The sequence below is a fragment of the Hemicordylus capensis genome, chromosome 3 (assembly GCF_027244095.1).
Source record: "Hemicordylus capensis ecotype Gifberg chromosome 3, rHemCap1.1.pri, whole genome shotgun sequence".
Lineage (NCBI taxonomy): Eukaryota > Metazoa > Chordata > Lepidosauria > Squamata > Cordylidae > Hemicordylus > Hemicordylus capensis.
The window spans coordinates 226,167,193-226,186,692 of NC_069659.1; the positions used below are offsets into that span (position 1 = coordinate 226,167,193).

Below are 19,500 nucleotides of genomic sequence, written 5' to 3' on the forward strand. Positions count from 1 at the left end.
TCTCGTATAAGGCTGAAATCTTGCTCACGTTTCCTTGCGAGTCCCATTGAAGAGCGTGGGACCTACTTTCGAGTAATGTGGCAGCGATTCGGGCTGCTTGGCTGCACTCCCGGGCACCCTTGCCTGGATGTAAGTCCCTAGTAATCAATGGGACTTACTTCTGAGTAACCGGAGTGTGCAGGTTACATGTTTCGAATGCAGAGCATGCCTTGTCAGTTTCCACCCGGGAAAGTTTGGGATCCGGGAAAGTGTGAAGTCGAAAGGCAAAAGTGAAGATATTCCGATCGCTTGGGGAGGCAGATCGAGTGGGGCCGGTGGAGGAGGAGGTGGGGGGGGGGTGTGAGGGAGCGGTGGCGCTGGCAGGCTCGCATTTACACTGTATTCTTCCAGATCTGTAATTCCATGTATGCCCGCAATTCTGCTGGCTACTCGAGTCAGCTGACTCTCCACCGTGTTCCTGAGGAAGAACTATTTTAAGGGCCGGGGCGAGCGGCGCTGTGTTTATGCGGAGAGAGGTGGGCGAATTTGCAAAGGCGCATCATCATCAGAATAATAACAATAGCCAGATGTAGGCTCCTTCCAGGCGCAATAATGGGCGATCGGAGAGCCTCCTCGCAGCCTTCTTCATGTCCACAGTGGGCCGCCCAACCTCCCTCCTTAACAATCCGAGCTGCCAGTTCCTTCAACAATCGATAGTCTGATGGAGTTAATTGTAGCTTTTTTTTTTTAACTCCACCCGCAATCCCCTCCCCCCTCCCCTCCCCTCCCCGCTCCGAGATCGAGTTATTCGTTCGGATTATGCGCTGCGCTCCTTAATTTCCCTACTTTAGTGTTCATTTTACATGAGATGTTTTTTATACTTGAGTGACCGTTTGCACACTCTTTCGGTGTGCAAAGTGCTTTCTAGTTCTTCATGACTCATTTGCATCAAATATGTACTTTTGATGCCATTCTCCTCCCCCCCCTTTCTTTCCTGAGCTGACATTTTGGAATATGGCAAAGTTATTGGAGGAGGGGAAAGGACTTAAGCACAGGTTGAACCCCCCCTTCTTTCTTTCTTTCTTTCTTTCTTTCTTTCTTTCTTTCTTTCTTTCTTTCTTTCTTTCTTTCTTTCTTTTTGCAGAGATCTCATCTGCCCCATCCTCTTCTCTCCCCCACCGTCCAGCTATTCTGTGCAGCTGTCTCTCCTCCCCTTCCCCCTTTCACTAGTACTTATTATTTGGTTTTCAAATTTATTACTTCAACCTGGCCTGTGATCTGGAAAGGGGAAGGATTAAATATCCCCCTCCCCTCACTTCTCCCTTTGAAAAAGACTACAGGCCATTAAAACAGACAGAAACCACTGGGAATGTTGTGAAATTGTTTTGGATAACTTTTTTGTTTAAAACATTTAAAATGTAAATACATGTAATCATTTCTGCAGTCAGTCTGATTCCAGGCATATTTACTCTGTAGTAAGTCACACTGAGTTCATTGGGACTTACTCCTCAAGTAAGTGTGCATAGGATTGCAGCCCTTGTCATTTAGCTTTCAAAAATTATTATTTGTTAACTAATCAAATGTATATCTTGCCTTTTGTCCAAAAACTCTACATGTTCACTTATGGCTACAGTCATTAACCACATTCTGGTGAGCAACTTCATTGTTTTCTAGTGAGACTACTGGCTCTAACATGTAACTTTAGGATTGCTGACTGTAATAGAACATTCCTAAATATAAGAAGGCTGAAATCTTATGCATGCTTATTTGGGATTAAGCACCATTAAGCAAGGATGAACTTGCTTCATAGTAAATGTGCATAGGATGGGGCTGCATGAATGACAGGATTAGCAAATATTTTGAAATCTCTTGTAGTGAATATTCATACGCCAATCATGTTTTGTGTCATTTTTTTAAATGGGAGGGTGGGGGATGGGCCATACATCATTTTAATATGCATTAATGATCATCTGATAGTACTGTGGCACAATCATCAGGGGGGGAAATTAATCCTTCCATTTTGAGCCAGAGTGTTCTATTGATACTCTGAACCTCATCTGGGTATATGTTGCTGATATTATGCACTTTTATTTTATGTGATTTTAAATGCAAACTGCTAGCAGTTAATCATATGATTATATGGGTGTATTTCATAAGGACTTTAAGTGATGTGTCTCTGAATTCTTCAGCCATATGAAAATCATTTTTATGGAGATGATGGCACACCTTGAAATGATGCAAATACCTAGTATGGAATGCTTCTGGATATAATATGAAGCAGGTAGAAAGTTTTCCTGATGTAGTTCAGTTGTACACCCCAGTGATGTCACACCCCCCCCCCCCCGCCCATGGCCTCTGTTAGTCATTCATTAGCAGAGTAGCAGCAGCAGCAGAAACAGCAACAGCACACAGTGATACTTCTTTGGCAGAGAGCCTACAGAAACTCGCACTTAAAGCCAGGGCCTAGAGAGGGCAACATAACACTCCCATTAAGATCTCTACTTTGTTTTCACTTACTCCATTAACTTGTTTATAGACGCTGAAATGATTTTTTATTATTGATTTTAAATTGTTTGGGATGATAAATTCTGTTCAGAAAATGTGCAGTGCAGAGACAAAAAAGGGAGGCTTGCTGATTGGCAGTTTCTTACTTAAGGGAAACATTTCAGCATTCTTTCTCGGTACAGAGAGCAGTTATTTCAAGTAACTTAACCACAGTAATAATTCTTTTATGTAAATGACATCAACAGCTATTTCTGCAGCGGAGAGACGGGGCCGTTTTTAACTGAGAAATATCATATAACCCTTTGTACGTCTACATCTTGTCCATGGACATTGATTGCATTTGGGATAATTTATTGAGAATCAACAGGACTTAGGAAAGGAACCGTGTAACAAATTTTAATTATATGCTGAGGACAGTGGATAAAGTGTGGTCAAACGTTCCTTTTAATGTGGATTGTAAATCTGCAGTGTCAGAGTGAGGTCAAAGGTCAACAGAGGCACTTGCTCTGAGTAAAACTGATGATTAGCAGAATGCTGGATCTTATCTCAGAATGGTGATCAGCTCCTTTATAGGTTTAACAATTGTTGCTTGTAGGTATCTTTTGCTTGTCTGATGAGCCCTGTAAGCAATTATTTGTAAAATTCTCAGAATTGTAACTTACTAGCTAAGACTCTGTTACAGGAGGATAAAGTAGTGAAGTGAGTGTATTAGGGCAACTTTATAGAAGATGAATTTCCTACAAGGAGCTCAGTTATGAATAGGAAATTGCATCTGTAAATCTCACATGTAGTTTGTCGCATGTAGCAAACCCATGCTTAGCTCTACTGCCATGTGTATGTGCGGTGAAACAGGCATGCACATTCATCAGACAAAACAAGCTATATTGTGGAGCTTGTGCAGGACATTTCATATTGTGCAAAACTTCATGTTGTTGTGATGTAGTCCTAACAGCCAGATCCTGTGCATAGTTGTTCAGAAGAAAATCCCATTAACTTCAGTGGGACTCATGTCCTTGTAACGCTACATAGGTTTGCAGCCTGATGCTATGTGTGTTTACTCAGACGTAAGTTACACTGAGCGTTTGCTTCCAGGCAATTGCAGTCATAGGCTTGTAGTCTTTGTAAGAGGTTTCTGATGACATATTTCAACTGATTGCCTTATGTTTGACTTGATCAGAGTTGGGTGTAAATAGCAGCCTTTCATGTTGCACAATGCCTCCTCACTCCCCCCCCCCCAGCCTACATTTATATGTAACCAATTGAGCTTGTAAAGCTAGAAAGACTCTGGTTGAGCAAACACATCCTTACATCGGTGAGCGTAAGGACCTAACAACAAGCTGCACACTTGTAACTAGCCCCCCAACAAATGCTGTCTTAGCAAAGGTAGTTGGAACACTAAGGTGGGGCAGCAATTGGGGGGTGATCTAGAGGGGGAGGCAAGAAGTGGGGTAAGGGTTAATTGTCCCCTCTGCCCACTGTCATTTCTCCACTCCAGATTGGCCCCTCCTGAACCTGCTTTTGCTTAGAAATAGCAACCATCCGTGTGTGTGTGTGTGTTTACACATGTTTGCATGTCACAGGCATTAGGCTCTGAAGCAGAAGACATATGAGCGGTCCGCATATTCAAGGTTACGTGGGTGTTTCCAGTTGGCGCACACTGCTGTGGACCACTATGGAAACGCTAATGGTCTTGCAGAAGTGCACAGATACTTAAAGCAATATGCCCACACTTCAGGAGTGCTAGTCACATTGTTATTGGACTTCGACTCCCATAATCCCCAGCCCCAGTGGCCTTTGGTTGGGGATTATGGGAGTTGTCATCCAATAACATCTGGGGACCCAATGTTGACCATTCCTGATCTAGAGCCCCATGGAGGCCTGGAGCACCATATCTTATAAAACTGCTCTGGACTTTTCTAAGTTTAAATTCCAGTTTACGCAGCCTTCTGTTTGAGACAGGGCCCACAACCCATGGGAAAATGTGGGGGTGAAATGTCATTTGGTAGTATCACTATATATTAGTGAAGGCAGAATTCTAGAGCTGAGATCTACCCTTAGGTTTATACGGCTCACTAACTAATAAAAATACAACTGGATTTATGGCAGTACATAAATCAATCCACTCTCTTCCCCTCATATTAAAAAGCTGTGATAGGGCCAACATGGAAAGGAAAATAGAAGTGTGATACACTTGATACTCTAGACCGGACAGCAAACTTGTCTTACTGCGTAGTGAAAGACGTTGCTACTCTTATATCTTTGAGACTGGAGCTCTAACATCTGTAGCGAAAATCTCCGGATCCCAGGATATTCTCTGATAGTCCATCACCTTTAGCAACAGCCTATTTTGGTGAACTTTGTTATTTTGAGTAAGTGCCACTGAGCCAATTGTGCCTCTTTAGTCATTACTTAAGGCTTTCCAGCATGTACTAAGTGGCCGTGTTATTCTTAAACATATGGGTAATCTTCAATACAGGGCTAGATCAGGGCCAGGCTGCTGTAACGTAATGTCCAGGAGACTGAGCTATGAATCAGCAGTAGCAGAGGTCCCCAGTTCAAATCTTGGCTCCCAAGTAGTACTATTGAGTCATGTAGTCTGGATGTCAGCCAGCAACAGATTACAATAAGAAAATGATGTAAAGCTCATTTGATGTAAAAATGATGTAAAGCTCATCAGTCAGAGTATCTAAAGTGCTCTATAAACACAAAACATTATTGTTATTCAGTACAGAGCTTCATGCCAATCCTGGGCTACTTCAGATCAAATGACGGCAACAAACGGCGGCAAATGTTTATATACTGCTTTTCAACAAAAGTTCCCAAAGCGGTTTACATAGAAAAATAAAAATAAATAAAGATGGATCCCTGTCCCCCGAAGGGCTCACAATCTAAAAAGAAACACAAGATAGACACAGCCACTGGAGGGATGCTGTGCTGGGTCTCGATAGGGCCAGTTGTTCTCCCCCTGCTCAATAGAGAGAATCACCATTTTTAAAAGGTGCCTCTTTGCTCAGTTAGCAGGGAAGCCCATAGCCCATGAAAGACACCCACAGCATGTTACTCAGAAGTCGAGTTCAAGTAAATATGTTTAAGATTGCAGCCTACTTAGCTTCAGATCCAGGTCTTTCAGTCTCACTGGTCATTAGACCTGCCCTGCCCAGCTCCTCAGTGAGTGATTTGAGTCAGTATTTGCATTTGAAGACTGACATTATTTATGAGATAATTTAAGGAAAAACAAATTTCCTTAAAGTTTCTGGTTTAAGCAAATTTCATTGCATCTAGTTACTATTATATTGATCTTATATGAGTAATTAACTGCGTATGCATATCTACCTTGAGATTCCAGTTCTGCTGGGTATTTCACTCCCAAACGGGGCCACGCAGCCCTACTTGGGAACAAAATCAGCCCACGCTGCATTGGCAGTGCAGGCTGGAGCGACTCTCCCTGCCTTTAAGGGAGAGTCGCTCTGTCCCAAGGGATCACAGGCCAATCTGACATCAGATGTGTGGGTAGGGCCAGGGGCTGCGGCGGCCAAACATGGGCTGCCGCCAGCCTCGCTCCACAGCTGGAGGGTCCTTGGAACCCTTTGCATGCAAGCATGCAGGTGCTCTTCCCAGAGTGGCTTCAACCCCTAAGGGGAATATTTTACAGTGCTCACACAAGTATTATCCTTTTCAAATGCAAACCAGGGTAGACCCTGCTTAGCAAAGAGGACAATTCACGCTTGCTACCACAAGGCCAGCTGTGATTTTATTCTAATGTAAAGATGGTTGAGGAAAACAGCTCAGGCTGAGTTCAAGGTTTGTGTGGTTTGTTAGGGACAGGATGAAATAGATAAACATGCTCAGCCACGGGCCATGCCTTCACTGTTCATTCCAGTTATATACTTGACTGTTGTAAAGGCATGCCTACACTCCTAATGTAAATTGGACTGAAACTTATTTAAATTGTCATCGTGTGCAGAATTGGGGCTATTCATATGGCATAGTCATGTCCAGAATTGGGACTGTTCACATCAGCTTCAGACAATATGTCCAGCTGGTGTGCACAGTCTCCCACATGCACCATTTCACCCCACACATTCACAGGGGGTGGAGAACACCTAAACCATTCCTAATCATGCAGTTTGGATGTGAATGTGCGGAGTGGGATGTGAGCACCCTGGCATTTTATCGCGCACTGTGCAAGGCCAGTTGAACATATCATCTGAACTGCCCCAAAGTATGTCATGTATCAAGAAGAGGAGGGGGGATGGCACAGTTGCAACAAATTAAGGATTGGCCTTTGTTTACAATGGAGCATAAAGTGTGACTATGGCAAGTGGGTATTAAGGGGTCTGTAAAAGTGTGATATACTTTATTCCATTTTCTGGTTTTGTTTTTTGTTTGAATGGACTAAGGAACTCAACTAGAAAATTTTCAGCATCCTAAAAAACAAACAAATAAACCACTACAGTTTCCATAGTTGTTCTGTGTTAAACCGGTTTCAAATCATAAACCATTGCAGTGTGTCTGTCATCCTGACCCTAAAGATACTTCTATTATCCTGATCCTAAAGGTATTTTTATCCAAGATAGTTTTTCCATGTGTCATCCATTCTCCCTCACTGTGAATAAGATCGGCTGGAACCTGCTTCAGGTGCCAATATGATCTGCATTGGGGATGTCCTTCCCTAGTTTCTGTGATGCTGACTGTATTCTAGAACTCTTTCCCAAAGGAGGATCCACCAGGCCCACTCCACTGATTTTTTTTTAGGCAATCAATAAAAGCATGCCTATTGCTCTAGGAATTCCTGGAATTTGGAACGAGCTGTTGTGCTATTTCTTCTTAGTTTTCATACTAAGTCTGGTTTTTTTAAAAGCAGTTATTTATTCACACTAGTGTATCTACTTGTGACTCTTGCCTGCAACACCATGTGACTTGAAAATAGCAGTGTGGCATAAAGTGTCACTCTGGTGCAGTGGTCGGTTCTCTGTGTCTGAAACACATATTTGCTGGAATGCTGTGTTTTGGGGCCATAATATAGTGATAGGTCTAGAAACACTTGTTTCAATAGCAGTGGTGAAGCTAAGAAGATTTAGATCTGACTGGTATCTGCATGGGAGCCCCTAGGAGGCCTAGGTCAGTTGCTTTGAATTTTCTAAAGGAAGAGGGAGATAGATCAGGCAGTGTGTTCCACAAGAGAGGGCACAGTGGTAGAGTGCTGCATATTTTGCATTTATAAAATCCCAAGTTTAACCTCTGGCATCCTTAGTTAGCACGGCTCCAGAGATCTCTGTCTGGGTCCTTGGAGAGCTACTGCTAGCCATAGTAGTGCTGGGCGAGGTGAGAATTGGTGTAGTGTAATGATTAAGTGTGAGAACTGGAAGCCCCCAGTTCAAATCCAACCTTAGCTGTGAATTCACTACATGGCCAGGGCAAGCCATTTTCTCTCCTACCTTTAGCCTTTTCTGCCATCTGCAATATGGAGTAAGAACACAAGGTGGCTGTAAGAATAATGGAGCTGATCTCTGTAAAGTGCTTTGAACACTCAAAAGCATTGTATAAATTGTAAATTGTATGAGCCTTACTGTTAGAGGGACTAATGGTCTCGCTCAGGATTAGGTAATTCCTTAGACTCAGTTCCTTTTTTGCTGCATCTGTGGGGAATTCCTTCTAGTATTGTGGGGAAATCCTGCTAGTTTAAAGATATTTGGACATTTGCACTCTTAGGTTAAATTGGGCCTGCCCAGAGACTTCAAAAGTGAGCACTCATCCATCACCCTCAGCAATGGCAACACATTTCAGATATGCAGATTAAGTTTATTATAGGGAGACTGGAAGAAAAATTGTGCTAACGTAGCTTTCGTCTCCAATATACACTCGCTCAAATTAATTCAGATTTGGAGATCAGGCAGACTTCTAATTGCAATACATTAGAGATGCATGTTTGACATTTATCATAAGCTATTCCTGAAATTGATAATTGCATAATCACTCCTTGAGACGTGAAGGTCGTTCACACGACCAAAATCCCTGGTGGCTAGGGAGGGCTGGGGAGGGGGGAGGCAGGAATATACCTACCTTCTCCTGGTGGGCCCCCGTTTTAGCCTCCCTTTTCACCTTTATAGATTCCACCGCAAAAGTCCCCCATGACTGGGGTGTTGCTATAATCATTCCCATCTGTTAAAAAGGGGAAAGAGACGAGCCAATCAACTACCGCCCTATCAGTCTCCTGAATATTATTAGCAAATTATATGCTAAACATCTATCGGAGAAACTTGTTGACTGGATTGATTCTAATAACATTCTGGCCCCCCAAGCAGGCAGGCTTCTGTGAGGGGAGCTCTCCATTAGAGCAAGCCTTCATATTACACCATTTAGCTGAGAAATATACTCATATCTCTGGGTCTGCCCTATATGCCTCTTTTATAGATCTGAAATCAGCCTTTGACCTTATATCTAGGGATAGACTATGGTTAAAACTGAAAGACTTATCAAAGTGCCTACTGTTACTAACTTACAAGCTGCACAAAAAACACCCGCCTGAGAGTCCGTTGCAATGTAAGAGGTCATCTGTCGGCTGAAATACCAACTTATAGAGGGCGGCATGAGACAAGGGTGCATTTTGGCCCCTGTCTTGTTTAATTTATATATTAACTCTTTAGTGTCCCACTTAAGTGATCCCTCTACACATCCACCCAAATTGGTGCATAGACATCTTTCGATTCTATTGTACGTGGATGACATGGTTCTGCTGTCTCAGACTCCAATCAGGCTGAGGCAGGCTCTTGCCTTATTAAGTTCCTATTGTGTTGGCGAGGCCTTAGAGGTAAATTATCAGAAAACGAAGGTTCTGGTCTTTGCGAAACAACCAAAGTCTCATGTGTGGCACGTGAATGGCCACAAGATAGAGCAAGTGAAAACATTAAAATATCTTGGCATCGTTTTCCATTCATCTGGCAGCTGAAGAACCCACCTAAACCTTATAACTCAAAACGACCAACAATCGGCAAATTCAATTAAATCCTTCCACTTTACAAGGGGTGCCCTCTTTATACCTGCTGCCATCAAACTATTTATAGCAAAAGTCTATCCGCAGCTTCTGTATGGAGCCCAACTGGGCCCATTTGATAATTTCACCCCACTGGAAGCTGTCCAAATGAAATTTCTTAGATCAATTTTCCAAGTTCCTTGCTGCGTACCAAACACTGTCCTCAGACAGGAGGCAGGTATCACCAGGATGGAAACGAGCCATTGGCAGAGCAGTATCATTTTTTAGTTGAAATTGCACTTTTCCCAGGTGGGTCTGGCTCCCTTAACATTGGCTGACACCTTGAAGTGGAAGGTGACGGTAAAAACTAAACTCCAGTATTATGGTCTCCTCCAGGGAGAACTTATTAGGCTGGGATTCGATCAAGCCATGAGGGCTATCAAACGGCATATTCTAGACATTGAACTGCAAGAGCAAGCAGCTAAGTTATTGAGTGGCTTGCATATTGGCAACCAGCTTTTAAATTTTAGACCTGCTGATTATTTAAACAATCTTACAATTGCAAAATTCAGACCAGGGGTGTAGCAAGGTTGGAGTGGGCCCAGAGACAAGATTTTAAATTGCCCCCCACCCCGAAGCTCAGCTCATGAAGTAAAGAAACCTTAAATGAGGCTGAATAGTGGTAACAAAAAGCATAGTTACACACACACACACACAACATCATCCTAAAATATTTTTTAAAAGGTTTTGTAAATTGTGGACGAGGCAAGTCATTTAATGGTTCTAGAGAAAGACATGCTGTTCTGGTAGCTCCAGGTCTTAACACTCACATCCATTTTGGAGGATGAATACAAATGAAGGAAGCCCGGGTGGTTGTGCAGCTGGGGGAGTCAGTTATGTGACTTGCCTCTGGGGGGGCCCACAAGGCAGTGGGCCCCCAGACAACTGTCTCCCCTTGCCCTATTATAGTTACGCCCCTGATTCAGACGAGCAATGACTCTTGCCCGTTTCAACACACTTCCTGCTGCAGTCTTGGAGGGGAATTTCAAAGGGATTCCATTTTCTTCTCGTTTATGCTCAGGTGCCATTGAAACTACCGCCCACGTAATTCTCTGTTGTGACTTTTACAAGGATACCCATTTAAATTTGATTTCTCCTTTATTGAAGAATTTTCCTGGCCACACGTATGATTTTTATCTTGACTATTTGCTGCACAATTTTAATGTAACAATTTCTAGTACGGTGGCCAAGTTCTGTTATATTGTATGTAAATCTTGCAATGAATTAATTTGATGTTATTGTCTACTGCTCAATGGCCGAAATAAAGAGATTCTGATTCCTACCTTCCCCCAGATGATAGTCCTGAGCCCTGTGCCACACTGCTTGGCCGCCCACATGCTCACCACTGTGGCAAGCAGCACAGCATTTTGGAGGCTGGGGAAACACTGCCTGGCTTCTAGATATCTCACAATGCACTGCATGATGAGCGTGGTGCATTAGGGGATTCCCCCATGAGTCAGGCACTCTAGGTGCTGGGCTCTAGGTGCTTGGGCTGCATGCAGCCTGAACATTCACGTGGCCCTGTACCTAGATAGCAGTATCTATCTACTCACGCCCTTCTATGAGGGAAATGGCCGGGTAAAAAACTTGGGCTCCCTGGGAGGGATTGGCCTCGACCCCAGTGCTTCACACAAGCAGCCCTTCCCAGGTTGGGCTGCCCAAGGATGGGTAGGTCTGCTTGTGTGAACAGTCTTGTAGTCTTTGAGTATGTCTTGCTCCTGGCCATGGCTAGTGCGATGAAAGAGGGCTAGCAGCATTTCTTCAAGATGCCCCACCTTCTTAATCAGCCATGTAATTGTTCTGCCACCACTCCTGCCAATCTGTAATAATTCCTTTGTTGCTCTAACAAGTCCTACTGAATTCTGTGGGCTTACTTCCAAGTAAGCAATAGTATAACTCATCTTTCCCACACCCCTTGCCGGGTCCCAGTTTTGTCCCCCGCCACAAGAACTAGCACTCAAGCAAGTTAAGAATGAACTGTACTCTTAAAAGTGCTCCTGTTGAAATTTCAAGTTTCAGACAAGCAGCATCTGTAACAGCATTGTCACATCAGCTCTGAAATGTCTAAGGACAGAATAGGGCACTGGTGGGCAGCAGGAAGATGACATGTAGGGTTGGGAAGGTCTTGTCTTAGAATGGTTTTGTTTTCTTGTTTGGTACAGTATATTGTGTTGGTTCCTTTCTTTTTGTTTGTTTTTAAGATATACTCTCTTTTGTTTTTGTTATGGCATCCCCCCCCCTTTTCTTTATATAGCCTGTGTCTTGTGCACCCATTGACACTCACTGTGACCCACTGTCCATGGTTTTCCTTGCTCCTTCTCCCCCCCCCCCCGGACAAACTTCCAGTGTTATTGGCTGTGTCCTGTTGATTTGCAAGAGAAGAACCACCTCCTTTTGAAACCTTCATCGGGCTTTTTGTGGCTGCAAAGCATATGTGCTCTCTTCTTGTCTGGGGGTAGTTTTTTGTGGGGAGGTCTTGGCTTCCCCCCAAAACTAACATTATTGGGCATGGCTTGTGGTCCCTCCCTACTCCCAAGTGCCCATCCCCAAACAGGAGCTTGCCGAGGTCCTGTACGTATACACATGATCAATTAGCAATATATTAATAGATTATCATTACTTGGTTGGCTCCTGCTCAGAAAGTGCTATGCAGCAAACCTGTTGTTCTGAGCCACAAATCTCTGGGTGTTTTCCCCTTCCCAAGGAGCAATATGCCATCTAATGGCGCAGTGGGTAAATGACTTGACTAGCAAGCCAGAGGTTGCCAGTTCAAATGCCCACTGGTTTGTTTCCCAGACTATGGGAAACGCCTATATCGGGCAGCAGCAATATCGGAAGATGCTGAAAAGCATAATCTCATATGACGTGGGAGATGGCAATGGTAAACCCCTCCTGTATTCTACCAAAAACAACCACAGGGCTCTATGGGCACCAGGAGTCGACACCGACTTGACGGCACCACTTTACTTTAGGAGCAATATGCACATGTGTTTTGCAGTGTTTGGTTGCAGACAAAGGGCCAGTCAGAAGCTGTACTGCTGCAATGGTGCCATTCTGTCTAACCTGCTGCCCTCACTAAGCCTCTAAGCAAGCTGATACGTGACTTTTCATTTGCCACCCCTAAAACTATTATTTCAAAATGGGGAGGGGGAGACCATTTTAAATCATTTTAACAACATTATAAGTGGCTTTGATACCCATTCTGAGTCCTTGCTCATGTTCTACCCAGGGACAGGTATCCATTTCGCCCTGCCCTGGTTACATGGCTGCAAGTAAACATGGCTAAGATTGCAGCTTTAGCACCTAAAATGCACCCACTGTTTTCTGTAGTTGCTGTTCCCAGCCTGATCAGTGGCACTAAACATTAAACTCTTCTCTTTGGAGAATAAAAGGCTTTTACATGCTACACCCTCAAGCATGTTAAGATACTGAGCAAGATGGGGGGGGATGTTCTAATTGAGTGTTTTAAATAAGCATAGGAGTGAATTAATTAGGCTATACTTTATTTTTAGTTGCTTAGTTACACGGTAGTATATTCCTAAGCACAAGTGAGATAAATTGGCTCTTTTTTTGTGCTACTTATCCCTTAATCATACTTACTGAATTGCTCAGGAGGCTAAAGCATACATAGATTTTGTGTTTCCTAATCATGCATGCACAAAATGCATAGGATGCAGAAATTAGATTCTGGCTCAGCCTCTTAGATGCCTTGCTCCCTCCAGGCTGTTCATTAGAAGGGGAGTGATAGCTGCTTAAAGGTAGATTTGGGGAAAATCTAACATTGAACTATTATTAGGCCCTTGGATTGGCATTCAATTCAGAAATGCCTTAAATTGTTGCATATTTCAATTAAATGTTTTCTCTTTGTATCCTGTATGTTTAGTTCCCATCCAGTTTTAACCCTACAGAGGCTGGACGCTATGTAATTGGTCATGACAAGTGGCATTTATTGTTTTGTAGTTACAAAATAGTTAGAAGGTCGAGAAGATGCTAGCATATAATGCCCCTAATCCAGTGGCATTCGTGTTTGGCCAGGATGCTAACAAAAGCCGTGTTCCAACATGATGTTGTATATGTGTTCAGGTGTCTGTATACATGTACATATTTTTCTGCAGATGACTCTATGTGTGTCCATTTTTAAAAGTGAACTTGGATACAGGCTCTCTGAAATGCAGCCTATAGACAGGAATGCTACTGCTGGGCAGGATATAGACAGGAATGTTACTGCTGTATGTTCATTCAGTGTAAAATGAATCACTGTATGTGCATACACTGTACACAGATTATACTACATGCGTTAAACATAACATGCAAATAGGGCTATATTATAGATGCTAAGGGACAAACCGGTCATGATGTGGGAAGCCATATTTGTTGATCTCATGGCTGCTCCATTCACATAGAAAGCATAATATGTGTGTTTAATTTTTACAACCAAAGCTTTATGCAGGTGAAAGCAATTGAACCCTTTCCACCCTCCCCATGCTCTAGTACTGCAGTCAAATTTCTCTCACCCTGGCTCTGATTCAGGCTGTGGGGTGAAGTGTTGTAGCTGGGCTAGCATTAGGGGTTAGTGCTGCCTGCAGCTGCTGGGAACCCACTGCTGATCCCTGAGACTATCTCTGTGTTCATAGCCTTTATGTGGTGGTGTTGGTGGTGGCAGCAGAGTGATTTTTTCAGTATGCACCATCCAGGTGGTCCATGGAGGGCAGTTGCTGAGGACTCCCCGAGCCAGCATAGTGTAGTGGTTAGAGTGTTGGACTAGGAGTGGGAAGACCCGAGTTCGAATATGCATTCAACCATGAAACTCACTGGGTGACTCTGGGCCAGTCATGTACCCCTCAGCGTAACCTACCTCACAGGGTTATTGTGAGGATAAAAATAACCATGTACCTCTGAGCTCCTTGGAGGAAGAGCGGGATATAAATGTGTACAAAAACACACACACACACACACACACACACACACACAAAAACCCCTACTCTGGCCCTATGAAGGAGCACAGGGAAGTCAGTTAGAGGAAGCTTCACTTCCGCTCCCATAATAATATATAAGTGGGTGCCAATAAATTTTGAGAAAGGAGTAAAAACAATGATAATAATAAAAATAATAATGATTAATAATAAGATGTTTGATTTATTTGGGCAACTTAAACAATTTGGGATTTCTCAGAGTAACTTGAATTCTTTATTTGTGTTTGCAAAGTTATAACTTTTTATGATCAAATACTTCAGTCAGCAAACTGTTGAGAAGGCAAACTGTTGAGAATGGCAGACCTGAATCACAGAAGGGAGCAACTAAAATTGTAGACTCTCTTTTAAAAAAAATCAAATTGTGATACCATGAGCTATATAGATTTAGTGAAACTCAGATGATTTTAATATGTTCTTTTTGATGTTGGACGTCATTCAAGCATATCTATAAGTCCACAGGAACTCAGATGACCTAACATAGGTAATTATTATACAAAAAGTACTGGGAAAGGAATCTGTAAGGAGAAATTGGGGCTTTCAGATAGAAGATAATATAAACTGCTATGAAAATATGGTCGAGAGCATAGAGGCCATTGATTGATTGGTTTTCTAAATGTAATAGGCATATACCTTTCCAGCCCCTTACCTTCCTCCCCCCATAAATCTCTTCCAAGGAAGACAGGATTCACTAGTGACAAATACATTTTGTGGCAAAGTACAATAATGCCATCTCTACTGCTCCAATAAAATTATATTGATAGACATTGGATGATGTTGTTTTTAACTGGCCCAGTAACTCTATAATGAAGCCCTTTGGCACCCACTTATATATCCTTGAATCACCCGAGTTTACTTATATGATAACAATTAGACTACCCCTCCCTTTAGGGCATCAGCAAGGCAGACATATGAATAAAGGAAAATGCTGTCCCCATTATATCTTGTTTGACCCTAAGAAACTGCGCTGTGAATCAGGGCAGTCCAAGATTCAAATGTTACATCTGCCTTGAATTTACTTAGGAAAATATTCTGTCTCTCAGCCACCTGGTTTGCAAAAATCCGGAGAATAACATTGATGGCGTTTGTTACTGGGTTGTTGTAAACATTAGTTAAGAAATATGGAACACTTTATACACTATACATCACTATAAATAGTAATGATATTGTTGAAAACTTTATGCTTTCATCAGCAGATTAATCAACTAAAGTTTTAGTTGATTAACTGGTTGGAGGACAATTTTAATCATTAAAGGCCAGATTTTAATTAATGAGGCTGATTAAGGGCTACTCCCACCTTGTACCTATTTTGATTCTCATTCTCTCCCCCCCCCCCCGCTCTCTTTGTATATATAGACATATAGGTACTAGGATTGTAGATAACTGGGGAGCTTATTTTCCTCTTTAAAATATACTCTGCACTTTTACATGCAAAGTAACTCTATAATGTTACTATAGATTAAAAATATAGATTAAAAATAAATCTATAGATTAAAAATAAAAACAGTAGGCCCTCCTTGCTCTGGAGCTGCTACTTTATAACTCTGAGACTTGGATTCTTTCTGCACATTTCAATGTTAGCTGTGAATGATGTACTGATTGATAAAGATATCAAACAATAGGAGATTATGGCAAGAAACCCAGTGTACATGCTCGGTAGATGTATGAGAAAACTGCCCTCATTGTTCTGTTCATGGAGAAGCAAGTAAATTATTTACAGATATTTGCTAATTAAAGCACATATTGTTTTTCCAAGCACAATGGGACCCAATACAAACAAAAGCCAAAAAAGAAATCCGCTTGCATAATTTTATTCTACTAATGCAGTGTATATTACTCTTTGGTAAGAAAAAAATATGTATGTAGTCTGGACAAAAACGGTTTTCTCAGGGTAACTAGAGAAGACTAAAAGAGCAATAAATTGCTTGTCAACCTGCCTAAACTTAAATGGTTCCTGGAGTTCAGTAGGCCATCTGATACGAAAATATTGTGACTGAACCTTATTTTCTGTCTTTGACACAGTTTCTGTTTGCAATGGCAGATAGAAGTTTAATTGGAAACGGGTTTTAAAAATAAATAAATAAGAGAAATGGGCAATGGGAAATTTTGTACTCACCTACTTCCCTTGTGAGCAAACAAGATTTATTAGGAGCCCAGAAAATTGGCAACACTGGGCTGCTGGACAACTAGTGCTGCACCCAAGACACTGAGCTGTGAATTGGGGGATCCCAGGTTCAAAACTTGCCTCTGCCATTTACTTAGTAGTAACCCAAAGGCCCACAAATTCCAACACTCATGGGACTTGCTTGAAGTAAATATGCTAACTGGGCAAAGAGGCGCCTTTTACCATGGTGATTCTCTTTATTTAGCAGGGGGAGAGTAACTGGCCCTATCCACCCCCAGCACAGTACCTCCAGTGACTGTTGCTGGTGTCTGTCTTGTATTTTTTTTAGAATGTGAGCCCTCTGGGGACAGGGAGCCATCTTATTTATTTATTATTTCTCTGTGTAATTTTTGGATGGCTCCTTGAGCCATTTTTGGAAGGGTGGTATAGAAATTGAATTAATAATAATAATGATGATGATGATAATAATAATAATTAATAGAATTGCAGCCCAAGTGGCCTTAAGCAAGCAATTATATCTCGGCTTCAGCCCATTTTGTGGTGTGTGTAACCTCTGAGGGCTATTCTAAAGGGTTTTGTTAAGGATTGCTGAGGCCGGTTTTACGTGTGTCATGCAGTGGCAATATCATACCTATATAAGCTTGCGTGTTCAAACTGGGCCTGGGTTGCAACAGGTTCTTCTGGGCCCATCCACTATATGTGAATTTCCCACCCTCAGTTTATTGGCAACTGTGTGGTGGACTGATTCCCGCTTTGTGCACGGAGCAGCTTTTTCTGCCACTCCCCCATCTCCCTCCCTCAGACCTCTTTCTCAAGCTGCAAGGCATGCAAAGTGTTCCAAGAAGCATTTTCCATCCTCCATGGCCAAGGTTTCTTGCCTGCCTACCTTCTTCCTCCTCTTGCTCTTCCTTTGTAAAGGAGTGCTGGAGTGGAAATGTATTGAGGGCAATAGAGTGCTGGCCTAGAATGTCTCTGCGGAAGCACTCAAGACCAGCACTCTACTGGTCTCCTTGCAGTGGTTATGACAAGGGGAAGTAGTGGGCAGATAAGGGAGGTGGCGCTCCACGACTGGGGCCCCTACTGCCTCTGGATCCAGTGCAGGAGATTCTGTTCTCACTCCTGTCAGTGACCCTGGTCCTTGGCATCTATCTTTCAAAGGCTGCTTGCCAGAGAGGTAGCAAGGTTCCTGGCGGCCAGAGGACAAAGGTTGCAGGGGCCCCCCAGTGCTGAAACCACACCACCTTCATCTGTGAGCGCCCCCCCCCCCCCAATTAATTACCTTTGGGGAAGGCCTTGCCGCTTCAGCATCACCAGGCCATTGCCTCTGCCGCTACTGAACATCTTCACTGCCAGGAGAGCTGTGGTGATGGGTGGGCTTCTCCCTGGCTTCCCCTCACTCCACTACCGGCTGGTGCACGGGTTTCCGAGCAGCGCTTCTGCGCTGTTTGAGTATGGAGACTGTTGCATGCTGTGACCTCTCCATACTCAAACAGCACAGGCATGCTGTTTGGAGGAAGGGAAACCCACACGCCGGCTGGTGGTAGAGTGGGGGGAAGCCTGCCTGCTGCCGCTGCTTCCCCGGTGGTGAAGATGGGAAATAGCAGCGAGTGGGGGCGCGGTGGGGGCAACTCATGGACAAGAGGGGACTGCCCTTGGGGGCCTCTCAAACTTTGTGGTCCCAGGTGCAATTGTCCTTCCTTGTCCAAGGGGAGCTTCGCCCCTGCTACTTGCTCAAGTCTCTTTGAAATAATACAAATTATTGCCTCTGAAGAAGGCCTCAAAGGCTGAAATGTGTTGGGCTTCAATAAATGCTTCTCAGCACTGTGAAATTTTGTCTCCTTTTTTGCTTGCCTGGTTGGGTGCTTCCTGTTTTTTCCATCTGACGTGTTACCACACCACAGTTCAACATACTTGCAGGACATGCACACACAGGCACCATCAACCTGGTTTAAACAGGATGTTGAGCCTGTGATTTATTTAATTTTACTGTGTGAGAACATTTCAATAGGCCCAGTCGGCATCCTTTAAAAACCTGACTCGAGATAATTTGGCTGGGTTTACGGTCAATAATTGAAACCACGGTGTTGGTTATTGTGAATGCTATGGAGACCTTTTGGACTCCTCTGAGTGTGAGAAGAAGAGAGTGTGAGTTGACAATAAGAATATTTAACTAGAGATAATATAAACCACAGTTCCCCAAGTTAATATGCAAGAGGAAACTGTGGTTTATAAGTAAAAAGAGAAGTTTTCACTCTCCTCTTCTCATATACAAAGGAGGAGAGGGAAGGGGCAGTGCACAGGCCCAAGGCTCATTGTGACTTATTCTTGTAGCAGTAAAGCATAGTTTAGTGTTGTGTCTGAACCAGGCCTGTATGTGAAGTGTGTTGCATGATCAGAAGGTGTTGTATAAATGAGGAATATTATTATTTGACATCTAAGTTGCATAGTCATCTTCCACAGATGGGAAACATGTTGAACTGCTTCCAGAATGCCATATGCACAATTTTCTTTGGAAAACTACAAATGGCAGTTCTTTATGTCTTGGAGACAATTGTCTCTTAATTAAGCTTACAATTTGCATGTGTTTCAAGTTCATCAGTGATAGCACTATTCAACAATGCCAAACTTCTGTTGGTTATATTATAGACAGCCACCCTCCATCCTCCTGCTAGGAAAAGCTGCCACTCAGCTGTGATAACCAAAGGCCCTACTCCTCCAAATGTTTAAAATCATGATTTGATGTTTTGAAAATGTTGATGTAAGCTTGGAAATTGTAAGGTTTGAACATGTAATAAAAGTTACATATACACATATGGGGTGGGGAGGGCAGTTCTTGGCTTCCATCTTCTTCTCACACTTTAGTTTGACCAAGGAGTGAAATATATGTA

General features: G+C 42.9%; 1 protein-coding gene and 1 long non-coding RNA gene across 4 annotated transcripts in view; one reads left to right on the top strand and one right to left on the bottom strand.

Annotated features, from left to right (window-relative positions):
• Positions 1-19,500, top strand: part of ARID5B (AT-rich interaction domain 5B) — a 276,705-nt gene that overhangs the window by 2,236 nt on the left and 254,969 nt on the right. Inside the window, exon 1 of one of the 3 annotated variants that reach the window (XM_053308881.1) lies at positions 485-515. The exons of the other annotated variants lie outside the window; for them this stretch is intronic. Within the exon in view, the coding sequence (XP_053164856.1) occupies positions 504-515 (12 nt within the window). The 5' untranslated portion in view covers positions 485-503. Of the gene's footprint in view, positions 1-484; positions 516-19,500 lie in introns of those variants that run through there. 3 annotated transcript variants of the gene reach the window in all.
• On the bottom strand, positions 2,861-17,583 carry LOC128350473 (uncharacterized). Its single transcript, XR_008319344.1, has 3 exons — positions 17,499-17,583; positions 8,548-8,646; positions 2,861-3,104 (listed from the first exon to the last, which is right to left on the bottom strand). It is a non-coding gene; the product is annotated as an uncharacterized LOC128350473 (long non-coding RNA).